The following is a 24,465-nucleotide window of genomic DNA, read 5'->3' as shown; positions in this document are numbered from 1 at the left end:
TAAATTACTTTCAAGGGCAGTTACATTTCAGAAGGCATGCTCAGTTTCCAGAGTAAGACTGGGACAGAAATTTTAAGGCAGGAGTTTAGAAGTGTTGAAATATCTCAAAGTCTGAATAAAGGCAAGATTCAGTAGAGCATCATGAAAAAAAAAAAAAAGACGTGAACCTGCTTCCTAACAACTAATATTTTAAGATGTTTAAGAATACCATAGGAATATATTTTTAAAATAACAGAAAGTGAAGATATCAAGGCATATAAATAAATCTGTCACTGCAGTGACAATGTACTGATGAAGTGGGGCGGTAAAATGAAAAGGGGAAAAATTCAGGTAAACACTCCAGTATTTAAAAACAAATGGTGCATTTGGATAGCTAATGCGATAATTTGAATTGCAGCATGTGGTATTCTAAAAAGGAGTTCTGCAGAGTTGCCTGAGTGCTAGAAGGTGATTGGTTAAGCTTGTTCCGGTACCATGTATGATAATAAAATAGCTTCGTCTGCATTCATGGCGGCAGGGGATGTTTAAAGAAAATGAATATGGCGAATGAATGGTTACTGGGCAAGAGGTTTAAACCTACTCCTAACCACCAGAAAGTCTTCTGTTAGTCAGTCACAATCAACCTAAGGTAGTACGGAAGGGGATAGCCAACGTGAATAGTTTAACCACAGGGCAAAGCAGGAGTCGACATTTGTATCTCAATGCTGTCCCTGGTTATAGGCTGACCAAACAGAGATTAAGCCCATTATCAAACCATATTTCACCAATTCTAAGATGAATCCCCTCCCCCATGTTTGAAGATCCTGTGAAACCAGGATGTGTCTTAAATCAATTACATTTTAGATTTAATGATATATGTTAATCGACAGAGAGGTTAGCTAATGGCCACCCTTCTAAAAGTCATTTTGGTCCAAATGAAACCAGCTAAGCATCAGAAGATGTTCGGTTTCCTCCATGATTCATTAACAGCCACTAGTATCCTAGACCATAAAAAAAGATCAGGAAAGGAAATCGTCCTGGTCACCTACACGTTTCTGATGTCTAAACACACCTTGAATTATGCTCTTTGTCTGGACTCGAAATCTTTTTTTTTTAAAAGGGTAGGCTTCACACCCAGCACAGAGTCCAGTGTGGAGCCCAATGTGGGGCTTAAACTCATGACCCCAGGATCAAGACCTGAGTTGAGATCAAGAGTCAGACACTAAGGGTGCCTGGGTGGCTCAGTTGGTTAAAAGTGTCTGACTTCGACTCAGGTCATGATCTCACAGTTCATGAGTTTGAGCCCCCGTCGGGCTCTGTGCTGACAGCTCAGAGCCTGGAGCCTGTGTTCAATTCTCTGTCTCCCTCTCTCTCTGCCCCTCCCCCGACTGTACATGTGCTCTCTCTCTCTCTCTCTCTCTCTCTCAAAAATAAACATTAAAAAAAAAAAAAGAGTCAGACACTTAACCAACTGAGCCACCCAGGCACCACTGAACTAAGAATCTTGAGAGATTCTGTATCTAAGAATCAGGGGGTCCCTCTACTGGGACCCCTGACTTTGTTATAAAAAATAAAAATAAAAAATAAAGAGCTACTGTGTACAATCAAAGCCTTTATGGAGGGAAATCTTTGCAGATACAGAAAACATATACTATACATTGAACACAAAACATTCACTATACATTGAACTCCTCATGGAACGGAGACCAGCAACTGGATAACTGGAGAAAACCTTACAGAAATCTTTTGATGAATTTTACTAAACAGAATAAGAGTGATCACTACAGAGATTGTATGATGAAGAAAATAAGACCTCCAAGGTCCTGTACTGCCCAATAAAATAGTCACTAAGCACGTGTGATTATTTCAAATTAATCAAAATTAAGTAACATTTAAAAAATTCAGTTCTTCAATTACAAGCCACCCTCAAGTGTTCAATAGCCACATGTGGCTGGAGGCTACCACATGGAACATCATAGATATACAGAACATTTCTGTCACCGCAGACAATTCTGGACAGTGCTACTCTAGACTAACATCTGAAGCTGAGACAAACCTCACCTTCAACACTTAGCAGTTGTGATTTTGGACAAATTAACAAGCCTCACGAATATTCAGTTTTCTTCTTGGTGAAACGAATATGTAATTGTTATCTTACTCCCCAGGAGGCTGTGAAGATCAGAGTGCTACAAAAAGGTTAGCACTAGTAAGTTTTTTATTTTTAATTGACTTGTACTTTATTGTTACTTTTATTTATTTTTTTTTAATTTTTTTTAACGTTTATTTATTTTTGAGACAGAGAGAGACAGAGCATGAACGGGGGAGGATCCGAGAGAGAGGGAGACACAGAATCTGAAACAGGCTCCAGGCTCCGAGCGGTCAGCACAGAGCCCGACGCGGGGCTCGAGCTCACGGACTGCAAGATCATGACCTGAGCCGAAGTCGGCTGCTTAACCGACTGAGCCACCCAGGCGCCCCTATTGTTACTTTTAAAAGTTCTATTTAAGTAATCTCTACACCCAACATTCGGCTCGAAATCACAACCCCAAGATCAAGAGTCACACGCTCTTCCAAATGAGCCAGCCAGGCACCTCGACTTGTACTTTATTAAGGTTACTCTCATCTTTCTGCATTTTTGATGTTGAGTGGATATTTTTTTTTTTTTTACTGTTTAAACCTCAAGTTTATGGCTTCTTTCCTTTTTCTTCGTTAAAAGAAAAAAAAAAAAGGAAGAACAGGCTTCCAGATATTTTTAGCAAACAAGCACCTCCGGTAGCGACAAGATATGAGCAAATGAGTGAGGTGGGCTTTGACGGGGCTGTGGCGAACAGAGAGCCCCCAGCCCATGTTCCCTCTGAACTACTGGCTACTCAGCTCCGGCCGACGCCACCATGCAGGAACACTGACTCAGAGTAGCCAAGTACAAATTTTAAAAGACAGCCAGAAATCTGGCTTTTTATACAGAAAGACCAGTCTTCGAAATACTAGCAACTAATTAAAAATGTTAAGTATTCTTCAGGCAAATGAAACACATTTAGAGGTCATATGTGGCCCGAGTCTGCCACTAAGTGACTGTTGGTTTCTAAGACTCCACGGCAGCTAGATTTCCTTCTCCTTGGTTCCATGCCTTAAAGACGCTCTTAGAAATAAATGCATACAATTTACTCTTCATTGCACCTCATGGTAAAATGGGAATGAAATCCATAGTGTTATTGATTTTATACAGATTACCACTCCCCAGTATCAGAGTTATTTGTAAGGTTACTAAAACACAACACTTAAAAATACATGGACTTTATAAATACTTTAAGAGAACAAATAGCCCAGATTTAGAAAAGAAGTTTATGTCCTCTTGAACCAAATTCCCAGAAAAGGAGAAAGAAAAATGTATTATTATTCTTAACGTGAATTTATGCCCAGATTTTACTGCAATTAAAGAAATTATTTTCTTTAATGTTTATTTATTTTTGAGAGAGACAGAGACAGAATGCGAGTGGGTTGGGGCAGACAGAGAGGGAGACACAGAATCGGAAGCAGGCTCCAGGGTCTGAGCTGTCAGCACAGAGCCCGACGTGGGGCTCAAACTCGTGAGCCGTGAGATCATGACCTGAGCCAAAGTTGGACACTCAACCAATTGAGCCACCCAGGCGCCCCGAAAGAAATTATTTTCTTGTTTCATTGTTACTCCACTGGAAAATTACTAAAAATCTGGGGGAGAACTATAATATTTTATATAAATAAAAGCCACAGGTCTCCTCTGATGAATGAGTTGAGATACTAAAAAAAAAATCTTAAGTTTTTGGAAAGCTTAATGCCAGAACGCAAAGCACTACCTTTTAATTCTCCTAGTAATTTAAATGCTGTACACTCAAAAGCCCATTAAATTTAGGTTTCTGGACTGTACAGGGAAGCATACTTAACGTTTTATTGCAAGCACACTTAACTACATTTTACTTTTATGACATACCCACCCAAAGTAACCAGCAGTTGTAGCCTTTTTATTCAGTTGGTAATTGAAATATTGTTTCTAATACAAATATATGGTTTATCACACATATTTATCACTGACTTGGTATACTTCATAATAACATTATAACCCCACTGTGTACTGAATACCACTTACAGTTCAAACTACTCAAGATAAGCACTGTTACTTTCAAGAGAAGATTGGCAGTAATTAAAGGTCTTATTTAGTAGTTGTTGGTAACCATGTTTTTAAGGAGGTTTAAAAAACAATGGAAAGCAGTATAGATACATTTAATTTGATAATTGTATTTTATTAATGGTATCTATCTTGGATATATACTTCAACAGGGGTTAAAACAAAGACGTGCTAAACTATTACCAATGCGATGCAAAAGAATGACACGGAAGTGTTTTGCAATTCATCAGTGAGAATGGAAATATCTGTGAACTATATGGCATAAAACTAAATCATATCGGAACACTAATAATAATAATAATAATAACAACAACAACAATAGTACTTTGCACTTACAGACCTGCTTTCAGAGGATTTTCGGAGTGCTTTTTAAACACCTATCATTTTTCTTTTTTTGAACAAATAAGACAACTAAATCAAAGAGTAATAATGGTTTGCCCATTCTACAAAGTGAGTCAGCGGCAAACCAGGAATAGATTTTCTAACTTGTTCAGTCGCCTGCAATTACGCTGCACAATGATTACTCTGTTAGAGTCTGTCTTGCAGGTTCTACCCAAGACACAGGTACCAAAGGGGCTTTTACTATTTTTCTTCCTGGCCCCAGCTTATTAATAACAGTTGTCTTTACAAACGGATGCTGCCAACAGTATGCGTCACTGCTCAACTGAGGGTCCGGCGGGGAGACCATGGAAGAGCAGTGTACAAGCCTTGCAGCGGTCTCTCGACTTCCCGCCTCCAGACACTTATCTGGAGATGGCCTCTAGACATTCTGAGTTATCATAAAGACCTGTAAACCAAGCAACTCATTTGGAGTGCTAGGAGAAATTGAAAGATAGCAAGGTCATCAAAGAGCTCGAACTGTACATCACTAGAAAAACCTGCATGCAAAACGGCCAACTGCTTTGGCAGGTATATACGTTCTGGAGGGCAAGGAGTGGGCCTGGACAGGGGAAACTTGTAGATTTTTTCAGTTTATTCCACTGATAAAGCAGAGTATCAGCTTGATTTATATGACCTAAAGGTGTGACTGAACAAAGAAATTTCCAGGGTAGAATTTATATAATGTCCTGGAGGTGCATCCTATCACAGACCAACTCTATTAGGAATTACCAGAAAGGAGGTAAATTAAGGTGGGAAATTAAGTCAATGTGTTGTGAGGGCATGGGCTAAATGTTGGATGAATGTACGGGTATATATGGATGGAAACCATTTTTTCATGCAGTTTGAGGGTGTGATAATAAACAGAAAACAGGATGGAGTCAGAAAAGTATTCTGTAACATCAAAATATTCTATAAGAAAACAAATTATGTTTCTACTATGAAGTATCTGGGAAGACATTCATTTCACATACCATTTATAAGGCTCTTACTGTGTGCAAGCTGCCCTCAGACATACAGTAACACAGCAAGCACGGTGCCATCCTCAAAGTTATAATGCGTGAGGGGCGGTGCTTAAGAGCTGCAGGAGTTTGGAGGACAAAGAGATCACCTCTGGATGGGAAGCCTTAAAGTATGAACAAAATACCAACAGGGAGGACTGGGATGATGTGGGCGATGTAGGCAGGGGAAACCCAGGAGCTGGGAGAGTTAGCCATGGTAGAGACAAGACCCGCTCAGGGACTGGTGAGGGTACTTATCTGTGAGTGCCACGGGAGTGCTATCTCAATCCTCCCAGGCAAAAGGGAGTGATGAGAAGGCCAACAGTGACTCTTTTGTTTTTATTATAATTTTTAAAGTATTTATTTTATTTTTGAGAGAGAGAGAGAGAGAGAGAGAGAGAGAGAACGAGTGGGGGAAGAGGCAGACTGAGAGGGAGACACAGAATCCAAAGCAGACTCTAGGCTATGAGCTGTCAGCACAGAGCCCGACGCGGGGCTCGAACCCACGAGCCGTGACATCATGACCTGAGCTGAAGTGGGACACTTAACCAAATGAACCACCCAGACGTGCCAATAGTGACTCTTTTCTAGCTCTAAGACCCCAGTGCTGGGACATGGAGCCAGCCAAGCTATCCCTCCTACTTGGATATCCAAGGTAAGCCCAAGATATGACCATGGCACCCAGAGGTGTCCTTCTAACATGTCCAGGACTACCATCCTGTCCCAGACCTTTTGGGGACAGGCAACAATATGAAACTGCAGAAGGCTGATCTACCAAGATCCACCTGGCTAGGCCCAGAGATAAGGAGAAAATGACAGGAGGTGGGAAAGGTCTCAGAAATCCAACTGTGGAGACGCCTAACTACCAGGGTTGGGTTAGCGTCTAACTCAGTGTCTTCCCAGTTACCTATCCAGTCTTCTCGAGGATTCCCCACCCTCCACAGCAGCCCTTTCCTACTTTTACGATGTAAGCTAATGGGGAAAATAACATGTTCTTTATAGCCAATTTTGTTGAAATGCATTTATTTCATCTTCCATTTGCTCATTACCAGAAAACAGTTCTTCTTACTTACTTTTCCCCAGCCCATTTTTTTCCTTCACTTTATTCTCAAATGCTATATTAGCTCATAGAGTACCATAAATGATTCCTTTATCTAGGAAATAATTCATGTGTTTGACTTCAGTGTCCCTTCTGCTGTCTATTTAAATTGTTATCTAGATGCCACCCAATCTCCCTTTCTGTATCAAAATCAAAATTAATGCATATTTGACATGAAGCAATATCAAAGTTTGAAGAGTTTTACTAACTCCAAGATTTTCAACCCTGTGGGTGTGCAGTGAAGTCACCATGGAGCTTTTTAAAATACACAGCCACTGGGGTCCCACCCTAGACCTACAGAATCAGATATCTGATGGTAGCATCTGGGCACCTGTCGTTTTTAGAAATTAAAAAAAAACAACACCACCCTGGTTGTTAAGAAGAAATTTGTTAAAGGGAACTTGGTTTGGCTGTCTTCCAGCACACAAACACAACTATTTTTTACCCTCCCTAGAAAAGAGCCAATAGTTAGTACTGATTGCCTAATATTAATGGACTACATGCCATGCCAAAGGGACATAGCTTAACAAAATGCAAACAATTTGCAGATTATTTGTGTTTCTATCTCTTTCATAAGGACTAACGATGAGAATTACACTCATCTCTTCTAACATACTTCATGTAAAGAAACTAAAAAAGGAGTTATCAAAATCAATTTTAAGCTCCACCACGTCCTTTTCATACTTTCACCATTCAGTAAGAGTCCGTCATTTAAAACATGCCGGGTGTTGTGCTGAATGCTGGGGATACAAACAGGAACAAAACATGGTCGATGAGATGCTGCAGAAACCCATTCAGATACAGTAACTGTAATATTAAGTACTATAACAGTGGTTTGGATCAAGTGTTATTCTCAGAAGTAACAAAACCAAGTGATGTTTACTGCATGTTTACCGTGCACCAGGCACTGTTCTAGGCATTTTACCTATCACCCTGTCTCGATATTATCCTGTTTAACTTTGAGCCCTACGTGGCAGGTGTTATTCTACTGAAGGCTGTACATATGAGGCAGCACAGGGGTAAGTCACATACCCCAAGGTTACTTATTTAACAAGAAGTGGAAAATCCAAACCTGAAGGGGCCATTCTGGCTCCAGAGCACAGGCTTCTAACTACTACCATATACTGCCTTTCAGGAGCCCAGGCCGGTGCCCTTGGTGCTCAAAAAATGCCAGCAGAAAGAAGGAAGGATGGAAGGCAAGATGGAAAGACCGGAGCAAAGAAGGAAACAACAAATATTCACAGAGTGCTCATACAGTGTGCCTGAAACCCCTTCTTCCTAATGTTCCGGAACATCATAGGCTAAAACCTATGAGTGTTTGTATGATTCTTTAAAAGCCTAGGCAAAAGACAAACATTGTATCTTTCCCTCCCCTTCAGTAACGGGATCAGAAGCTAGGTTGTCCCAGCTAACCCTTCAATTGATCTCTTCACTTCTCTGCTCCTCTAGTTCCTATGAGCTTGTATCATTTGGGAGCCAAAGTGAAAACACACTCTGGGACACTGCTTTCAAGATTTCCCACGCGCCCCAGCATGCTACAGTGACACTCTGCTGCAATGAGAAAGGTATTTCCTTAGAATCAGGTGAAAAAGAGAGGCAAACCTAAAAAAATAATATTCCAGGTAGAAAGAAGGAAAAAGCTTCCTAATTCAGGGGTAAATGCCACTGCCAACAGCTTGTTTTGTTCCTAAAGATCAGCACACAAAGTTTCACAGAGCTGGAGGGAAAAGATTTGGATGCTAAGTTGTGTTGTGTGTCGGGGGGGGGGGGGGGGGCGGCGGGAATGGTGGGGTGTGTGATTAACATCATTCCTTTAGGAGCAGTAGAAAAATAAGAAAACCTCTATAAAAGAGATGAGCAAGTCGGCTGTGAAAGGACTGACCCCTCACATATAGAGAAAGCAATTTGCATCTACAGATCTCATTGGTATAAACGACCTCCTTCAAAGAGTGAAAACCTCAATGGAAAGCCACTATATACCCATGAAAGGCTCTGCCGGCTATTTGTTGAGCTGTATACAGACTAACAAACAGGAGTGGTTAACCTGGCGCACCATGCACTATAGAGAGATTTTTTTTAAGTAGGCTTAGTCAGCTAATCTTGTTGAGATTTCTCTCATACTACTGATTTCTTATTCTCAAAATAAATTAAGAGGCTTCATTCAAAATTCCCTGTGGTCTACCAGCTTGAGTTTGTTGGGTGTCTTTGATTGTCTCTTGTCTTTAGATTCCCTGCCTTGTCTCTTTAGATTTTGCTATGCCCTTTGGTATTTCCCGTTAGTCCATGTCTGGAATAGCTAATTACGTGGTAGCATAATTCCCACCCGTACAACAAGGAATAGCGGAACCTTGCTAATTCACACCAATGACTGAAAGACTCCTGTGTAAGTTACTGAATTATGCAAATGAGCAATAAGTGAAGAAAGATGATTCAAAATTGTATTTCATTCATTTATTTTGACAAGTGTAGTTTAGTCTTAATTATTTTGAAAATTTCTTTGTAGCATACTAATAAATTTACTGTGGCACATTTGTTAAATGTGATAAAGCTTTCACTAAGAGACCAAAGCATGCTCTGCTGAATAATTTTCTGAACACAGGCTCAGGTGCAGACCCTCTCTTTCATCTTGGATTTTACTGACTTATTAGCATCTACAAATTTTTTGTAAGACAATATATAATACACCAATAAAATAGGAATTTCAGCAGCAAACACGTCCTTTACGAACAGGTCCTGCACGTGTCTAAACGTGCACCATGATGATAGTAAAAAAAAAAAATAATAATAATAATCACGCTTCAAGTAAAACGTTTTTATATTCTATGGTCATAATGTTAATAGGACTTTAGTTTTCTCTTCTAAATAAAACTAGTTCAGTTTGTCATTCATCTCTTTTAATGCCTATTTCTGTTTTGTTTTGTCTTACCATACCTCTTTCTTTCAAAGTTAAAGACATCTGTTTTAAGATAAGTGGATATATCACAGTATGTAACATTTTCATGTCAAAATACTTACATTATTATATTCTGAGTTAAATTATTTAAGACAGGAAAACATTTTGATACACTTCTGACAGATGTATCCTACCGGATGGAGTCAGCTTCTTTCAGAGCACCACCAGTGGTTATAGTGGGGAGTGAAGAGATAAGAGCCTCCCAGCTTTCAGCCTTGAGCTTAAAGCTTCACATAAACCAGCCTCTTAATAAGTGCTTTTTAAAAAAGTTTCGTTATTTTGAGAGGGAGAGAGAGAACGAACTTGGAGGTGGGGGGAGAGGTATCCGTTGATACAGTGGAGCCTGCTGTGGGGCTCGATCTCATGAACCGTGAGATCATGACCTGGGCCGAAATCAAGAGTCGGACACTCAACCGACTGAGCCACCCAGGCGCCCCTTAATCAACACTTTTTGACCAAATCTCCAATGTAGATATGTTTTAAAATCATCATGCATTTGTCAAACGATATTCTTTAATTTATAAAAGCAGGATAAGCAATAGAGTATTTAAAGAAAAGCCAGAAATACAAAACTTAGTCTCCAAATACATGCCTACATCTGTGGGTGTTACTGTCACCCACTTTTTGAGGCTGAGGTCACGTTCCATCTCCTCCCGGAACCTTTCCTGACCACTCCCATGGAGTAGTCATTTGCCTTCAGGCTGAAGTTTCTCACCTAGACTGAGAATAGGGCAGCTGTGACCCAGCAGAAAGAACAGTGGGCTCTCACACTCCTCAGCTTTGCTACCTCAGGAGGGTCATGTCATTAATTTGAGGTTGTTTTCTCATTGGAAAAATTGTCAACTATCCCGTCTAATGGGAAAGGTAAAAATAAGGGATGTGAAAGTTCTCCATAACAAGTAAAGCTCTACAAAAAGTAGATGTTTAGAGGGCGAATACATGAATAAGAAAAGGATCACAAGTACCTCTAAAGCAGGAACCTGGTCTTACACTTGTGCCCTTTACATATCACACAAGGTAGAGACCCAACATTTACTGAATGAATTTTGGGGGGGGGTGCGAAGAAGAGAGAAACCGAGAAAACCAGACTTATACACAGACCTGGGTTTATGATCTTATTTGTGAGTCCGGTTTTTACAATAATTTCTTAAAACAAGCAAAGCACACCAGTGTCTAAAATTAGCCAGCAAACCAATCTTTTTGTGAGTGCAGCTGGTTTAAGCCTTAAGCTCTAAGGGATGGTGCTAAGACTAGCAGGGCTCACAGACCAAGGGGGAAAAAGATTTCCCAGGGCCTTGACCTAAGGAGAATGAAATCAGTGTTAATTCAATTGGGCTTAGTGACCAGCTATTAATTCTGTCTAGCCACTGTCCTATCAGCCACAAGGTAAGAGAATGCTGATGGATGTGAATAAATTTGTAACAACTACAGGAAGGACTTGTCTAAGAATGAGTCAAAGTGATGATTGGTTTTCCCTGTATTTGAGGGGTAGCACCTATTATATGGACATGATAGTACAGCATAAAATAATACATGAGCACTGACTAATCATGTGCAAATCAACACCAGATCTGGGCGTGGGGCTACTGGGTAACTAAAGCCATCACAAGGGCACAGTTAAATTTCCAAAGTTAGGGTTGCTTCCTTTAGACAATTATGAAAATTTTAAAGAACGACAGAGGGTCACGAAAACATATGCCAATTTTAGGGAAGCAAAGCATAACAAAACCACCCAGTCAATTTAAGCATTAAGTTGTTTTAAAAATTAAATCTTCAGGGGCGCCTAGGTGGCGCAGTCGGTTAAGCGTCCGACTTCAGCCAGGTCACGATCTCGCGGTCCGTGAGTTCGAGCCCTGCGTCAGGCTCTGGGCTGATGGCTCAGAGCCTGGAGCCTGTCTCCGATTCTGTGTCTCCCTCTCTCTCTGCCCCTCCCTCGTTCATGCTCTGTCTCTCTCTGTCCCAAAAATAAATAAACGTTGAAAAAAAAATTTAAAAAAAAAATTAAATCTTCACTGTGGTCAGAAAGGTAAAAGGACTAAACAAAAACACTTAACTTTTAACTGTTAAAGACTGTTCTGGTATGGCACATGCAATTGGTAATAACCAAAACCCAAATAAGAGACTAAGAAGATGCTCTCAGAGGTCATTCCTGTCCCACTGGAGGGAGTGTAAGCCCTTCTGAGAAGAAATGTTACCACAACCGAGTTAAGGCAAGGAAGAAATGATGAAGGCATTAGATTCAGGGCTAGGTAAATAAGCAAAGATGTCCAAGAGGAAAAGAGCATGCAATTTAAAAATAACACAAGTCAGACCAAATCTACTTAAGTCCCAAATTTCTCTGAGTGCATGAAGCAATTCTGGATGACTATATATCCTCTAATTTATTTGAAGTAAGTGGGGCTGCTGTTTTCTGATCTCTTCACTGACTTTTTTTTTTAAACTCACATTCATCACAAATTTGAGCTGGTATAAAAAGGTCACAAAGTCAATAACTGATAAAACCGCAGAGTGCTTCTTTAGAAAGATTTAAGAAAAAAAAATGTCATCTGCTTCTAAGACTAGAGACCTTTTATTTAATGTTGAAGTCTTCTTTTAAGAAGAAGTAAACTGTTATACTGTAAGTAGCTGTTGCAATACATTTCCAGTGAAAAGCACTAATTTTGAGGGGAACGTTTAGTGTAACTATATCTAACCCTAAGTGCTTTAAGTCATGTTATAATAGTTTAGAGATGTTACACAAATACTGATAATTTAATACTCCTGAAACTTATAGTACATCCTATCTTGACACTTAAAGGATCTACTCCCTTCTCTGCCATGAGTATTCTAAGCCCTTCCTCCTAATTAATCTGCAATTAATTCAACCAACCTCCAATTAGTCTTCTACAACATTATCCTACTTAAGACAATAAAGCAGTCTCTAGACTGGGTTTTAAACCTGGGCTAAAACAGACTCCTACAGACCAAAAATGGTTCTGGGATTTCTCTTTGTAGTGTAATTTAGATGTCATATCTAATTTGCTGTCATGACTATTGTTTCACTGTGCAATTTATATGTCGTTTTGAATGGTAAAGCCATCATAGCTTTATTGAATTAAACCTTCTGTCTTTATTTAGGGTCTGATGTTACATGTTTGTGCGTATGTGTTTACGTCTCATAAGCTGCTTTTGACATCAAGCAGTGGTAGAAAAAGATTATGCTCTTTTGATATGTTTTCTCCTATTTCAGTAAATATAAACACCAACTAGTAAAAAAAAAAAAGCCCTCTTCAAACTAAAGAAAGAATTTTAAATAATAACAATGGTATTATTACTATTTTTCTTTGAAGGACAGCTAAACAAGCCATTCACATTACAGAATCATAGAAGGCCTGGCTGTTCGGTAATCTGAATTCCTTGATTCTCAATTCTGTTAATCAATTCTTTCCTAAGGAAAAAACCTGTCCTTACCGGTGACAGTTTTTGTGATACCGACCTCAAACATAAGATGCTATTTTTATAGCTGCATCATTACAAGGAAATTAAAATGTTCCCTGGCTTTAACTCCTAAGAAACAAAGGCCATCTTACCTCTATCACAATACTCAGTTTCGTGTTGGGTCTGTCTGTAATTGCCTTTCTTGTCCTGGCCTGTGTGTTCAAGTTCTAAACTCAGGACTAAGACTAAGCATGGGAAGCCTTCCAGGAGACCACTGCAGTAGCCTTGTAAATAATTTTTAGTGCATGAAATTTCATAAAGTTTTTACTAGATAATTACACTTCCTGATTTTGTAATTAGTGGAAGTACATGCAATTACATAATAATTATGATAGTAATTACGTAATTAAGATGTATAATTATGTAGTAAAAAACATCATGGAAATAAAACCATCTACTGTGTAAGCACAATACATTTTAAAAGTAAATTCGCTAGCTCAACTGTTTAAAAATACTTTTCTTCAAAATAAAGTGATTAGCTCATATTATGGTCTAACTGCCTGAAAATCGTTTAATATTTTTTCTCTCATCGGTGACAGAAGTATATATTTTAAAAGTACATGAAAAAAATCTTACCAGGTTTTCCCTACTCTCAGCACTAAGAAAAAGGACAATACGTTTTGCAAATGAGAACCATCAACAACAGAACTGTCACAGAGATGCATCAACGGCGCCCCTCATTTTTGCAGTACTTTGACTACAAAAGGGACCAGAAGCCTGCCCATTGAAAAGATGTAAAAGGAAAGGATTTTATAAAACTAATAACATATCTGTTATCATAGCATGCCTGTAAGTCCATATGGACATAAAAGTGTGAAAGTGGAGTGCATATTTACAGAAATGCGTTCAAAGAAAAGGAACGTTATTAGAATCCGGAAGTTTGCTGCTCAAATATATGGCAACATTCATATAGTACTTGAGCTATCCTAAAGAGGATGACAGAAAATGTACAGACACAAGACACCTCCACTTATGGGCAAAGCAACTATGGTGACAATTCACTGGGAAATGGAGTTTCTTTTCTGTCACATTGCAAAGTCATCTTTAGTTAAAAAGCAAAGCAAAAACAAAATAGGCAGTACTGTGGGAGAAAAAACAAAGCAGTCTGAAGCTCCATGCTGCCATTGAAAAATAACAATGTTGTCATTCTCGCAGTGAGCATAAAAAATAGAAAAGTCAGCAACATAAGGAAAAGCAAATTCCCAAGTAAACCTTTTAGTCGCAAAATATAAGAAACGGAATCTTGTTTTTCAAGTCAAAAAAATTCTAGTTCAATGCCCTGAAGTCTTTCCAAAGGTGCCAGATCAATGTTGTAATGAGGCCAAGAACGCGGTGACTGGGTAAAACTTCGGGCACATACAGAGCGGCGCTTACACGAAGTGGGGGTAGGACTGTATTCTAGTTCTTTCCTTGTAAGCCACTGATCTTGAGAAGCTGCAAGCCATTTTCAAAACCTTGGTTTACTTCTCCTTTACTTTTCTTCTCACTTAGGTAAGAAACAAAGTGGAAGAACTCATGCTTTCTTGCCCCCCCCTCCTCCTTGTCCTGGGGCGGGGGGGGGGGGGGCTACATTTTGAAGCTTAATTATAAAATGTATTTCAAAAGACCAGGCTGTCCTACCAATTCTACCTGAAACCTGGGTAGGCCTTCTTGGAAGGAAGTTTGCATACTTGTCATTTGAAAATTTTGCCAAAAGGATGGCCCTAATCAATGGATGAATAAAAAGGAAGTAGGCTTTAGTTGTTCCGAGCGACTTGAATCAGTGCTTATCAAAGTTTAATATGCCTAGGAATCACCTGGGAATCTTGTTAAAATGCAGATGCTGTAGCAGAAGGTCTGCGGAGGACCTGATATTTTGCATTTCTAACAAGGTTCCAGGTGATGCCTATGCTGCTGGTATACTGATCACATTTTGAGTAACAAGGTCTTCGGTTTGACTTGGGAAAAAAATGAACAGAGAACAAGCTGATTTGGGTTCTTCTGTAGGTTATTTTCTCCCTCAACTGCTAAATCAGTGCAATAATTATTTCAAGTTCTGTAAAATATTTATTTGTAAAATTTCAGGGTTTATAATTTGTTTCTTGCTATAAAAGCAGTACATGCTCAGATGATATAATTTAGAACGTATATACAAGTATAAAGGAGAAAATAAATATTACCTACAATCCACAGAGAGATGACAACTGTAAACAACTCCAGTGTTTCTTAGTAATTTTTCCACCTTGCATACAAACAACAAATTAGTATCATAATGGCTACATACTGTTGGACTTAAACATGATATTGTTAGTGTTTCCCTAAATCATTAAAGATTAAAACTATGTAATGTCTAGTAACATCAGCAACAACCCCCCTCAGAAAGTCAGGGTTCTATGGACCACTTTTTCTATTATCAAAATTTTTAAGTGCTTCTACAATCACCCCCTACTCATAAACAGATAGCTAACTAACTATGTTGTGAATTGCCACATTAGTTTCCTAAGATAAAAGTTCACTTAAATTAATTAAAAGAATAGTTTAAAAAACAAAACAAAACGTGGCTCGTTTTTTGTTTTTTTTTTAATGTTTATTTTTGAGAGAGAGGAAGAGACTGTGAGTGGGGGAGGGGCAGAAAGAGACGGGGACAGAGGATCCGACGCGAGCTCTGTGCTGACAGCAGAGAGCCCAATGCAGGGCTCGAACTCACAAGCCATGAGATCATGAGCTGAGCCAAAGTTGGACACTTAACTGATTGATCCACCCGGGTGCCCCAGGTCATTTTTTATTTGTAAGAAAATGAAACAAAAGGAAAATGGAGTTTGTAAGTTACCCATTTCAAAATCTATTTTTATAAAAAATTGTTTTTCACAATTACAAAAAATATAATTTAAAAGAGGGTGAATGGGAGCTTAAACGAACTTCTACCTTTACTTTTGCATGTACCTGGTAGGAGTGAATTGTTCTGTGTGCTTCACCTGTTAAAAACAGAGAAAATGCTCATTTCTTTTTTTTTTTTTTTTTTAAAGCTCATTGATTTTTGAGAGAGAGAGAGAGAGAGAGAGCGAGCGCGTGAACGGGGGAGGGGAAGAGAGAGAGGGAGACACGGGATCTGAAGCAGGCTCCAGGCTCTGTGCTATCAGCACAGAGCCTGATGCGGGGCTCAAACTCACAGACCATGAGATTATGACCTGAGCCAAAGTCAGATGCTCAACTGACTGAGCCACCCAGGTGCCCCAGAAAGGCTCATTTCTAAAATGTGACAAGAATTTTTTCAGGAGGATAACCCACGGACTTAAAAAAGTGACAAAAGGGGCACCTGGGTGGCTCAGTTGCTTGAGCGTCTGACTTCACCTCAGATCATGATCTCACAGTTCATGGGTTCAAGCCCTGCATCGGGCTCTCTGCTGTCGGCACAGAGCCCACTACAGGTTCTCTCTCTCCCTCTCTCTCTGCCCCTCCCCTGCTCATGCTCTCTCTCTCAAAAGTAAATAAAACAATAAAAAATAATAAAAATAAATTTAAAAAGTGATATAAGAAGAACTGGACCAGTCTCTCTGACACAGGCTTCTTTTTAATGCCTTGCTAGGATTTAACAAAGTAAATTCTCGAACCACGAATGGCTTAGAGAGGACTCCAGGGGCTCTTTGCTACTTTTATTTCTGTACTTCCAGCAACGATAAAACTCCTCTGCTTTCAAAGTTTGGGAAAATAAGGGAAGTTCTTAACATTGAAAGGGGACCCTGAGAAATCTCCAAACTCCCAAAGACAGTAAAGCATGTAATTTCTTCCATAAAACTCTAATTTTCTCACTAAAAAAACCTACATCACTTCTTTAGATTCCTTCACTTTTCAGTACTAGCTGTTGTCTCTCTTCTGGGTGCCCATTCTCTGTGAAGTAATACAATTATTACTACACTTCATAAATCTAACTATTTAGCTGAGGGTGAGCAAAGAACAGGACCCTGTGGCAGTGTGGGTGAGGGAACAGTCAGTCTGGCTCACTCACTAGTTAAGTGACTTGATATTCTTTTGATTTTGTCATCAAAATTCTTTTGTCATCAGCAAAATGAGAGCTACAGTGTCACTTGTCTTCAGCAAAACTTGCAAAGAGCTGAATGACAGATATGAAATCTGGAAATGTCAAGGAACTTCAGTTACATTAATTTATGGCACACCTGAGTCAAGCCAAGCAATATAGGAGGATCTAGAATTTTTAATGCACACTAACTACCCTCTATTTATGGACAGAATCGCTTCCGAGGACTAACTGCTCCAAAATCCTTGAAACTCCTTGTGTGGTCTTATTTTCTACTAAGAATTCATTCAACATAAATTTAGTGAGCTGGCTCCAGTGTGCAAAGTGAGGTAAGCAAGAGACGACCCTCTGCCTCAATGAACTCAGCGAAAGAGAAAGTCAAAACAATTCAGGGCAAGTCCTGTGAGAAGGGCACTTAAAGGGTGCTGTGGGAATGTGAAGGAACGGAGCTTGCTTTACAGAACTCAGTTTCTTCATCAATGTAATGGAGGACGACCCACGGTCACCTCACAGGGCTGTCATGAGAGGACCATGAGAGGGTAAATGTGTGTGAGATTTCACCTGGCTGACAGGAGAGAGGAGAAAAGCAACCCTGACAGGCTGTGGCCGCCCACATCCCTTGGCAAGAAACAGGGGTGACCTGAAGAACGGTCCTTCTACGCCTAAAGAGACTCCATTGAGAAACTGGGCTTCCCTAAAGAAGCCTTTTCATAAGGTTACGGTCACAGCGGCTTCTTGGCGCTAACCCTTTATACTTAGCTCCAATTCCTTTCTTCAACAGAGTCCTAAATCCTGGTGTTTCAATTCTGACAGAGACAAACCCAATAGATTGAAAGGGATTTATGGAAAAATTCACCAAGAAGGTCATCCATTACTGGCTGAATTGTGCTCCCCCCCCCCCCCCCCGCCAAATAAACTGGGAGGGGGAGTTCAAAATCCTAACACCCAGTACCTGAAAATATGACTATATTTGGAGACAGAGCCTTTAACGAGGCAATTATGTTAAAATGAAGTCACCCGGTGGGCCCTAAGCCAAGAGGACTGACTGGTCGTTTAAGAAAAGGAGATTAGGACACAGATACATACAGAGGGAAGACCACGCGAAGACAGGGAGAAGATGGCCATCTACAAACCACAGAGAGAGGCCTCAGAAAAAAACAAGCCTGCTGGCACCTTGATTTCAGGATTCTAGCCTCCAGGACTGGCAGGAAATAGATTTGTGTTTATGCCACCCAGTCTGTGGTACCTTGTTACGGCAGGCATTACAGACTAATACAGCATCCTATTACAAATAGCTGACAGAGAGTGAGAGAAGATAAGCATCCGGGAAGAGCAGAGAAACAGAAAAAAAGTTTTATTTTGCTCTTCAAACACTAACGTGAAAAGGCAATTAGTGCTCAAGAGAATGAAACGAAAAGTCACACAATGGGAGCAAATATTTACAAAAGACATATCTGATAAAGGACCATTATCTGAAATATACAAAGAACCCTTAAAACACAACAATAAAAAACAAGCAACTTAATTAAAAAGTGAGCCAAAGACACCTCATCAAAGAAGATATACAAATGGCAAATAAGCGTATGAAAAGACGCTCCATATCATATGTCATCAGGGAAATGCAACTTGCAACAATGAGATACCACTACACATCTATTAGCTTGGCCAAAACCCAGAACACTGACAATACCAAATGTTGGTGAGGATGTGGAGCAGCAGGAACTCTCATTTACTGGTAGTGGGAATGCAAAATGGTAGAGCCACTCTGGAAGTAAGTTTCTTATACAAAACTAAACATGCTCTTACCATATAAGCCGGCAGTCATGCTCCCTGGCATTTAGGATTTACCCAAAGGAATTGAAAACTTACGTCTACATAAAAACCTGCATACGAATGTTTATAACAGCTTTACTCACAACTGCCAAAACGTGGAAACCAAAGTGTCCCTCAGTAGGTGAATCGATACGTAAAATGTGGTACATCCAAATAAAGGAGTATTATCCAGCACTAAAAAATGAACTATCAAGTCATGAAAAGACACAGAGGAAACTTAAAATGCATCTTACTAAGTGGAAGAAGTCAATCCGAAAAGGCTACATACTCTATGATTCCAAATACATGATGTTCTGGAAAGTGAAAACTATAAAGACAGCAAAAAGATCAGTGCTTGCCAGGGGTTAGTGGGGAGGGAGGGACGATGAGGGTGAGCACAGAGGATTGAGGAGCAGCGAAACGACACTAGGATACTATAATGGTGGATACACGTCACAGATTTGTCCAACCAATGTCCAACACCATGAGTGAACCCTAAGGTAGACGATAATGCTGTGTCAGTGCAGCTTCATCAGATGTAACAAATGTACCACTTTGGTGGGGGATGTTGACGATGAGGGAGGCTGTGCATGTGTGGGAGCAGTGGGTACATACATGGGAAATCTCTGTACCTTCCGTTCAATTTTGCTGTGAAGCTAAAACTCCCTTAACAATGAATCTACCAAAAACAAAGGCAAGTAGTGGCTCCCATCCTTTGCTTCTGTAATAATCCTAAACTGGCCAGATTGGGAGTTTATCATACTTTGCTGCTCAATCTGTCTACAATGGACTCTAAGCTCCTCCAGGGCAGGGAACATTGGCCATCTTAGTTCCTTTGACATCGGGGATGGCCCTCAACACATAAAGGAAAATATGTACGTACTGTTTTTACCATTGCTGAATAAACGAAATAAAAAAGCTCAGGTGAGAAAACTAAGAGACTCTCTCTGTTCTCGCATTTTGTTTTTAATTTTTTTAAATGTTTATTTATTTAGAGACAGAGGCAGAGTGCGAGTGGGGGAGGGGCAGATAGAGAGGGAGACACAGAATCCGAAGCAGGCTCCAGGCTCCGAGCTGTCAGCACAGAGCCCGATGCGGGGCTTGAACCCACGAACTGTGAGATCATGACCTGAGCCGAAGTTGGACACTTAACCAACTGAGCCACCCGGGTGCCCCATGTTCTCGCATTTTTAAGCAAACTTAATTTAGACAATTGGGACAAGATGTGAATGAATTCACGTCTCCCCCAAATGGTTCCACTTATCCCTACTCAGGTCAAGGCCTCATGGGATGAGGCAGTCAAATGGGACCATTTAGTGATGCCATGGTGGAAATGGGAGTTTTACCTCATCTATTGCCACTATGTTCCTCTAAAACTTTCTCTGGATCTATTATGCCATCTGTGTACATTCTGGAGCAGTTACAATAATAATGGCAAAGTCCTACAGAAATAAGATTTTTAAAAATGTCATGTAGTTACAGTGAATATGCAGTAAACACTTCACCAAAGTGAATAACAGTCCTTTAGCATTTTAAAGGTAAGGAAAAGTACCAAATGGGGTTAATTCACATTATGGACTAATGGCCTGTAAACCTTTGTTTGAAAGCAAAGTACAGGAAAAAGCTGTGACAAGAGCCACTTTTCACCATAAAAATAAACTCAAATACTTTGTGACTTTTCCAAGTCAAATGGAAATTTTCCAAGTTTCAAACAAAAATTAGAACCACCATCCAGTTACAACCCTCAAGACCTATGGGCTTTACAAATGGAAATGGTAAAACAATCTTAGAGAAGGAAACGGTGCAAAGAAGAGTCTACAGTACAGATTTCACATGCTAGTTCCAGGGTTGTGTGCGGACAGACAATACTTAGACTCCATTCTCAACACAACTGTGTGTAGTGACTGTCACTTTTCACAAGACTTTTGATGTTAACATCTACCGCAGTTCTGGCCTTGGTCCAAACTGAGTCAATATGTTTGCCCTCTGGATCCCACAGATTGCCAATTCGTTTTTATAGCAAGTCTCCCTTGAACAGCAAATCAGAACAGAGTATTTCACACTACTGATACAGTGAGAAGTGAATTTTTTATAGGTCACATTAACGTACACTTACAAACGTTTCCTCTAATTATTAGCCTATGGATTGTATGACTCCTTCTCCACTTGTTCCCCATGGACTACAACTTGGATTCAAATTCTCTTATTTAGAAACCAACCAGATGATGTTTTCAGAGTGAGCAGGACAGAGGTTTTCAAACGTGGCTGCACGTGAGAATTGTTTGGGGGGGGGGACGTTCTAAAATATGGAGCTTCCTAAACTCTACCCCCCACCTTCTGAATCAGAATCTCTGGGTGAAGCCCCTAGGTGACTCTTCAGAGAGAGCTTATCAAACATGACTTACCAGGAAACGTGTGATCTTAGAATACAGATAAGCATGACTCAGCGTCTTAGTTTATACCCCCTACTGACAAATACCCTAATACCTCTTAACATTACTGAGGGATCTGAAAACGCCCTGAGCAGGTAAATTTCAGCTCATTCACTTATTCCTAAAGCACAATTTATGAATAATAAACAAGAAGGAAGCTAAAAGGAAAAATAGTTTCATAATTAAAATTCTGTAAGTAAAACAAAAGGTTCTAGGAACATTTCACGAAGTTCCTCCTGTGACACACAGACTTAAAATCCTTCTCTTATCTTATTTTCGTTAGCCATCTGACATGTACAAGAACCCATCAGTAACTCACACTTAGTGCCGTTTTGACCTTGACCTCCTGGATAGTGTACTTATTAGAAGCAAATGACAAAAAAAAGTGTCCCAATTCTTAAACTTGTGAAATAGAACTGCAGTAAATTGTGTGACGGTACAGATTCTGTCAACACCTCTCCCCTTTTGCCAAGCAAGAAGCTTCTAAGCAGCTATTCGACTCCTTGTTTTTCTGGAAGAGCAATGTACCACTCCTTGACATTCTCTAAAAAGCCAGAGTAAGTCTCCAGTGACTTTCCACATCACTCTTACATGTCTCTAAGAGCCAACAGACTTTTGAAAACTGCTTATCATGAAAGACTATTTCAGCCCCATCCCTTTGGAGTCTAAGAACATCTAGGGAACAATCTGAAATGGCTAGATTCAGATAGAAGTAAAGGGGGAACAAGTTCTAACATAGTAATACCTGGAAAGAGGTAACAAACCAGATAGAAACACACACTGTACTCATCAGAGAATCAGTACTTAATTCTTTCAACTCACAATGCCTTTAAGGAAAGGGCCTTAGGGGTAAAAGAGAAACAGCTATTAATGATACTGCAAGTAAACAGGGGCTACACATGAGCCACAAATGGAAGTTCAAAAACCCAGTTACTAATGAACAGAAGGAACTTTTTTCCGCATTACAGAAATTTTACAGTCACTGAAAATATGCTGTGGAGATAGTCCAAGTACTTGGTGAACATCTAAAAACAAGATACTAATTTCCAAACCAACTTCCTCCATCAGTCAGTATACCGTTTCATAGCCAAGGACAGCAAAACCAAATAAGTCAGACCTTTTAAAAATAATTGTTAGCTTGGGGCACCTGGGTTAAGTGTCTAACTTCGGCTCAGGTCATGGTCTCACGGTTCGTGGGTTCGAGCCCCATGTGGGGCTCTGTGCTGACAGCTCAGAGCCTGGAGCCTGCTTCCGATTCTGTGTCTCCCTCTCTCTCTGCCCCTCCCCTGTTCGCAGTCTGTCTCTCTCTCAAAAATAAATAAACATTAAAAAAAATTTTTGTTAACTGTTAGCCTATCTTGTAGATGGAAAAACTGGTCAATTAAGACTAGAACTGAAAACAGTTAAGACCAAATCAAGGGCAGCATGGGGATTCTTATGTGAGGAAATCCAGCAGTATTAGCAGGTTTCTTTATGTCCTTAAGGTTACCTCCGGCCTTAATACCGACCAACAAAATGTTGAATTGATATTCACTGACAAACAACATAAACACTCTGTAGGTAACTAATATGAAAAATGTGTAAATTTGCCTTTTTTATTTTTTACAGGTAATAAAAAAGTTGTCAATGTGATTTTTAGGTAGGAGAAAAAAAACCCGTGCACTTGTCACGACATTTTCAAATACTCTGTTATGTAACAAAGCTTTTCCCAGACCCATTAAGCCCCACAGTGCCTCAAAGTCTTGTGTGAGGGTTACAGGCAGCACCCGATCATCTGGGCGAAGGCGCAGATATGCACTCTTAGGATGGAGTCAATAAAAGAACTCCACCCCATGCCTCTCTTTCAAAATGAACCTAGGCTTTTAGTGAACAGCAGAGACACACTCCAGGTCTATTTTTTTGTGGTAATGTCTGGTTTTTGTAGGTCCAATGATCACGTTGCCTATGCTTACTTTATTACAATTACTAAACTCTATAGAAAATAGCATTTTCAAAATATAGCATTTAAAGAGTCCTTTTTGTAATGTTCCTCCCCCAAAGCCCTGCTTTAATAGAGAACAATGTGAGACAGGCTGTGGGGACCAAAGCCGGGGATTCCTACACCGCCGCCCCTCATGCAGGGGAAGCCTGTGCTCACAAGGGCCCCCACGGCCTGCTTCTGAGACAGCGGTGTGATGCTGCGTGAACAGCCTGACAGTAGGTCTGGCTTTTATGATGCAAATTTCCACTTTAAACTCAACGGTAATTACAGTATTTTAACGTACCTTTCTCATGATCGGTAATAAGTTTCTCCAGTGCACAGTCCGCATCAAAAATGTACCGGTAAAAGCACAGCTGGGTGTACAGGGACTTGTCAGAATACTGCAATAGAACAGAAAATAAATGAATACTACTACTGGCGAGGGCAGCGACAGAGATCACTCGCAACAGAGTGTATTCCGTACTTCTGACTTCTGTATCAAGTAGCTTGTTTTAAACAAGGGGGGGTGAATAAGGAGAGAATCATACTAATGACTAGTCCCCCTCATATAGCATACATACCTTTCATAATTCAGAATAAATCCTGCCACTTCGATCACAGATTACTACTTGCGAAGCTGCAGACTGATTGCCCCTGCTGTCAAAAAACTGATTTTGTCAAATTGCAAATTCCTATGCACCCTTTACAATTTGCACTGTTAATTGGGAAAAGTGGTACTGTGCTTCCTAACTGGGACCTGTCCATGGTAGCAAGAAGTTAAACAATTTCTGCAAATCGTTTAACATACACTGCTAAACTATGAGCCCAATTTTATGACTTGTGGTGGAAATCTAAGGCCTTTGCCAGGGACTGGCTCACAGACATGACATGGTGTAGACATGAGGAACACCTTGACCGCTTGTTCTGTGCTAGTCCTGAGTGGGCAACGTATGACCTCAGAAATACCAGGTGAAATGAAATAACCAAGGTTTTTCAGCCCACCCATGTCAAAACAGATGTTTAGTGACCTTGGCAAGTTCTAACTCAACAGATCATAGGAGATGTGCCCGAACTACTACTATTCATTCAGCAAACATATAATGAACACTGATATTCCCCAGGGTATCTAGAGAAACTGGGTACTCTCCTAAGCGACTGTATCCCACCCTATGTGGGGAAAAACACATGCAGCCAATT

General features: G+C 40.1%; 1 protein-coding gene across 2 annotated transcripts in view; it reads right to left on the bottom strand.

Annotated features, from left to right (window-relative positions):
• POLA1 (DNA polymerase alpha 1, catalytic subunit) overlaps nucleotides 1–24,465 on the bottom strand; it is a 297,087-nt gene that overhangs the window by 46,328 nt on the left and 226,294 nt on the right. For both annotated transcript variants that reach the window (XM_047076032.1, XM_047076033.1), the window contains one exon: nucleotides 23,573–23,669. In XM_047076032.1, the coding sequence (XP_046931988.1) occupies nucleotides 23,573–23,669 (97 nt within the window). The remainder of the gene's footprint in view (nucleotides 1–23,572; nucleotides 23,670–24,465) is intronic.

Source organism: Lynx rufus, unplaced genomic scaffold (genome assembly GCF_022079265.1).
Source record: "Lynx rufus isolate CCGP_SWC_20201006 ecotype Redwood Valley unplaced genomic scaffold, mLynRuf1.p SCAF_14, whole genome shotgun sequence".
NCBI lineage: Eukaryota > Metazoa > Chordata > Mammalia > Carnivora > Felidae > Lynx > Lynx rufus.
Note: the sequence above shows the minus strand (reverse complement) of the source record. Positions and strands in the feature narration are given on the sequence as shown.